At 35.8% G+C, this 5,025-nt stretch overlaps 1 protein-coding gene across 1 annotated transcript; it reads left to right on the forward strand.

The window, feature by feature from the left end:
• The first annotated feature begins 1,794 nt into the window (after window positions 1-1,794).
• On the forward strand, window positions 1,795-2,608 carry LOC113285658 (glutaredoxin-C9-like). Its single transcript, XM_026534462.1, has one exon. It carries the CDS (start codon window positions 1,869-1,871, stop codon window positions 2,397-2,399), a length of 531 nt encoding a protein of 176 aa, XP_026390247.1. The 5' UTR covers window positions 1,795-1,868; the 3' UTR covers window positions 2,400-2,608.
• Window positions 2,609-5,025: the final 2,417 nt, after the last annotated feature.

Genomic DNA, 5,025 nt, shown 5'->3' on the forward strand with positions numbered 1-5,025 from the left:
TTACCACAAAAGTCATGTTCCAAGACCTTGACTACTTCTACCAGACCTTTGCTTCACTTTCCAGTTGTCATAGCTGTACCGATGGCTTCGTTCTCTTCTCCTTTGCAAAGGCTAACTAAACCATGTTTGATGAAAGTGAGCTGGCTGAGGGAGAGTTGACTAATGCTTGATTATTATCGCGCGTTTTATTTGGTTTTCTATGTTTAAATTAATTCGTATGTTTATCTTTCGGTTTCTTCCACATATTAAATATTTGTTATTTTATTAGTAAAAACTCGTTTTAGTGTATGGGATAATCTACTTGATTGACACTCAAAAATCAGTATCCACAAAGATCTTGGACCAAATCAACTCTTACGTTGGGTTTGTCTGATTCATACTACTTTCAGCTTGGATGAGGAAAGAGTTTCGAGTCTTATGGCAATACTATATCTAATCAAAGGTATCAATATGGTTTGCTAAGCCGTAGCTATGTTATGGATGCTGATCTTCTAGACCTATTTCAAGTGTACTAATTCCACAATTTCTAATGTGATCGAGATCAGGCAAGGAAGACTGTCACAAATCTAGAGGCTAATAGGAGTTGAACTGATATATATTATTATTCATGTCACGATGGCGGAATATGGGGATAAAAGAGAACGATCCAAAACATATACTCTGCTTCGTCTTTGGCATCGTCACCATTTTCCTTAAATTCCTACTACTAAGAAAGTGTTAGACGTGAAGGGAAAAAGTAAGAAGAAAGTAACACTAAAAATTCTTTGAGAGCACTACAAACGTGACGAATGAGGGAGAAAGAAAGAAAGGGAACGTTCTTCTTTGGCAGTCTTGGTGGTACCATGACTGACTATGTCAAAAGAAAATGGATGATGCATTTCTTTTATTAAAAGTTAAGCCGCGTTTATGTCATACACACATCATCATACTTAAATAATACAGCAAAATGGAAGCCACAGAAATAAAATTAAAAGAAAATAAAACGTAACCCATCAAATCCGGGGGGTTGACATCATTTCTTGCAACTAACAGAAATGGATATCTAAGGTTATATTCCTTTTCTGCCTAAAACGATTTTGGTCTTTTGTTTGTTTTAATCTTGGTTCTTACGTCTGCTCGCGGTGCACCGTCTTAGAGCGGCTCTTCGTCTTCATCTTATCCCATTCGTTTGATCATGAAGAATAGACATATCAACTGCCACATGGAGGACTCCTACACAGTTTCTTTTCCAAGCATACTCGCGTATGCATATAGACATCAGGTCATAGATATTGAATTCCAAATACATATATGTAAACAATCTGAAATCGCATTATAGCCTTTTTAAATAACATTATAAATTCATCAAAAATCTATAGATGATGCTTGGTTACTGTGATGGATACCAAAATCCGTTGAATACCAATTGGTATTAATTCTACATAAAATCATCATATTAATGCTTAAAGGATGGGCGCACTCATGGATCACCAACTTGAGTCTTCTAATGTCTAAAACTAGACCCACTTTCAGTAGCAAAACTGCAGAAGAATACGACTGCACATTTTACTTCATTTTCTAGTGAAGATAAACCGGGGCCGGGCTGCTGGTAGCGATTGTCAAAAACGTAGAGCAAGAAAAAGAAAAACATGAAATGACATCACGCATATGTTTTATTAAGAAAAGAAAGAAAATAGAAGACATCACTCGTATGTCATCTACAGCAACATGACGCGTAAGAATGTGAAGTATACGTGATATGCGTTGACGTGGGACTCTTCTACCCATCCATACCTTTCTCTGACTCTCTCTTCTTCCCTCTCCTTTTAAATTCCCTTCTCTTCTTCTCCTCCAAACTCCCCCCAACTTTCTACTCTCTCTAGAAAATCATGCAACAAGCAATTCAATACAGAACTTGGTTACCCAATCAATCAGAAACCCACCAAACCACTAGCCGTCAATCATCATCGTTAAAAATGGTTGATATTAATCTCGAAGACCCATTGAAGAAAGGTGCAATGAAGATCAGTGATGGCTATAGTAGTAGTAGGGGTAAACTGGAAGCAAGAATCAAAGGTTTAGTATTAGAAAACGCAGTATTAATATTTGGAAGACGTGGGTGTTGTATGTGTCATGTTATGAAACGCTTATTATTAGCGTTAGGTGTTAATCCTACTGTTTATGAAGTTATTGAGGAAGCTGATGAAATATCTGTCATCAATGAATTATTATCAGTCATTGAGACTCACAATAATGATCATAAAGGTAATAAAGAGACGCATAGCGATTATAGTGAGCTTCAGTTTCCAGCTGTATATATTGGTGGGAAATTATTTGGTGGTTTAGATAGACTTATGGGTGCTCATATCACTGGTGAATTAATACCTAAGTTGAAACAAGCTGGTGCTTTGTGGCTTTAATCAGAAACTCTAAATGTCAAGAGAAATGTAGAGAGTTAATTGAGGACAAACCTAATGACTTGATTAATCTTTGCAATTTAATTTGTAAACTTTGTAATTTTGTTTTCTCCCATTCTTTTTCTTTTCCTTTCTTTTATTTTTGCCTTCGATTATTTTTTGGACTTTAAGATTATAAGATTCTATGAATAACGACGAAGTATTCTCTTCAAGGTCTTTTTTTTTATTAGTCAACTTATCTAAAGATTTAAAGGCGTCGACGGATAAAGCTCCCACGTTGAATAGTGAGGAAATTTTCGTTTTCTGTTGGCCAAAATAAATATTCTGTGGCTTTTGTGAATTGGGAGTTTTGGTGAGAACACTTGACAACGTATGATTGGTTTAAAAATTACAAACTTTTGAAAATTTAACTTACCGTGTTTGGAATTTTATGAAAGTCCAAGTTCAATTCGGAAGTCGAGTACCTATTATATTAGGACTCTTTTTTTTTCCGTAAATTTATATTTAAAGGGGAAAAAATTCCACATATTTCACATACATTTTCTGCGAAAATAAAAAATAATAAAAATCCACACATACTTTGTATCTTTACACCACCTATTTAATGTATTCTACTCGCCACACCAAATCAAAAATGCATCGCCAAGGGACGGGGCGAAGCCCCACGCACACCAAATCAAAAATGCATCACCAAGGGACAGGGCGAAGCCCCACGCACACCAAGTTAAAAGAAAAAAATTCCCGGTGCACAACAAGGGAACAAATCTAATATCAAATAACAACTATATGATTAAAATTCATAGAAGTTACCATAAATAAGAATGTGCCTCCGATAAGCTCCCAACTCACCAACTTCAAGGATATATATAAGATGTAAATATAAAGTCATCGATTTTTTTTTTGCTTCTTCTAACCTGTAAATTTAAGAACTTAAACCCAAATCAAGTTAGGTAAACATGAATACACGAGGTATATGGATCTTAGCCGCATTGGTTTGTCTACCATGAGTACCTCACCTGTGATCCATTATCTCTTCACCAATGGTGAGTGGTGTACCCGTAATCTGTATGATCATGTCCTGAGAGTTGTACCCAAAAATCATAAGTTTGAATATCAACATTAACGATCAGATAGATTATCAAGCATATTTTTCTAAGCTTGTTAGATAGAAATTCCCATGAATCATGTTCTCGTCTCTTGGTTAGCCAAGGAAAACTCTACAAAGAACATGAGAAGTGTTGATACCCGTATTGAGTCATACGATTTGGACTCACACGCGATGTGCTACACCTTGAGTCAAATAAAACTATATTGAATCTTTTATCTGTAGATGCATTGAAGATAATCATGACAACCACAAAGGGATTTTATTTTCATAAACCATTCAATTAAAAGGTTGTGTAACCTCTTAAATGTTGACTCATCTCTTTGGAGCAGTAGCTCAATAAGATGGAGATAATAACTATTGTCTTTAGAAACACTGGGTATTTAACTTCAAGTATGTTAAACAATCAATCATGATGATACATATGGATTTCCATCAAATCACTAAGCGAAAGATAAGAGCTCAAAAACAAGAGTGTTTTTGGTATTAATAGTTCACGGCATCAAGCATATAATGATATCATAAAGTTTGCTGAAGTTTAAAGGCATACCTTTTTAGAAGAATCTAATCATCAATCCTACGACTTCACCAAATATTCAACATCTTATCCAACATAATATGTGCGCCCTAATTCTTGTGCCTTCCTCACCATCTTTCTTACTAGGGCATTGCTTGGTGACGGCACACTTTCAAAATAATCAAATTGTGTTGGGGTGAACAAGTCTTGCTCACCACAGGCGATTGAAACAAGCTTTTCTGCATCTATGGATTTTCACCATCTGTAGTTTTTGGCTTAGTTTGTTTCTTCCTCCACATATTCTTGCATTTCACCTTTGGGTTATCATAAAAGGGATCTCTTCTAGAACCCTTCAGATCTATATTCATCATTCCCCAGGAATCTTTTAACTTCCAAAATCATGGATTCTGCCCTTTTCATAGTCATGGAATTTATTGGGAGATCATTCCTTTTAACACTCAGTGCACCATTGACGTTCTTTGGTACCCACCTCTGAGTGCGTTTTGGAGCAACCAGAACCTTCTTACCATTATTCTATTCACGATTTCTCAGAGGAGAATTGGATTGACTATTCTTTTGCAAGTTTGTCTTTTTCCAATTAGGAGCCTCAGATGTTATCTCCGTCTTTACAAAGTTATCCTTTTGATAATCATGACATTTGTGAAAAGGATTCGTACGACATTTATAGACAAACTTAGGCTTATCACAACACTGATTCGTTTGCCTATAGGTTCGACGTTTACAACCCATAATGTCAAGAGGATTAGCCTTAAAATATGATCTAGGTTTGATCACTTCTTGTGATGCCCAAACAAGAACATCGTGAAGTTTCTCATTCCTTATGTGAAAACGACATCCCCTTTCCAGGTGACCTTTATTTTCCGCAATAATAGCAAACATAAGGAATATTCTTACCCTGGATTCATTTGTGTTATCTTTGGAGGTTGATAGACTTGGCTCTTTCGAACATTAACTGTCAGTGAAAGGTATTTCACTTTTGATTTTAG

The sequence above is a fragment of the Papaver somniferum genome, chromosome 6 (assembly GCF_003573695.1).
Source record: "Papaver somniferum cultivar HN1 chromosome 6, ASM357369v1, whole genome shotgun sequence".
Classification (NCBI taxonomy): domain Eukaryota; kingdom Viridiplantae; phylum Streptophyta; class Magnoliopsida; order Ranunculales; family Papaveraceae; genus Papaver; species Papaver somniferum.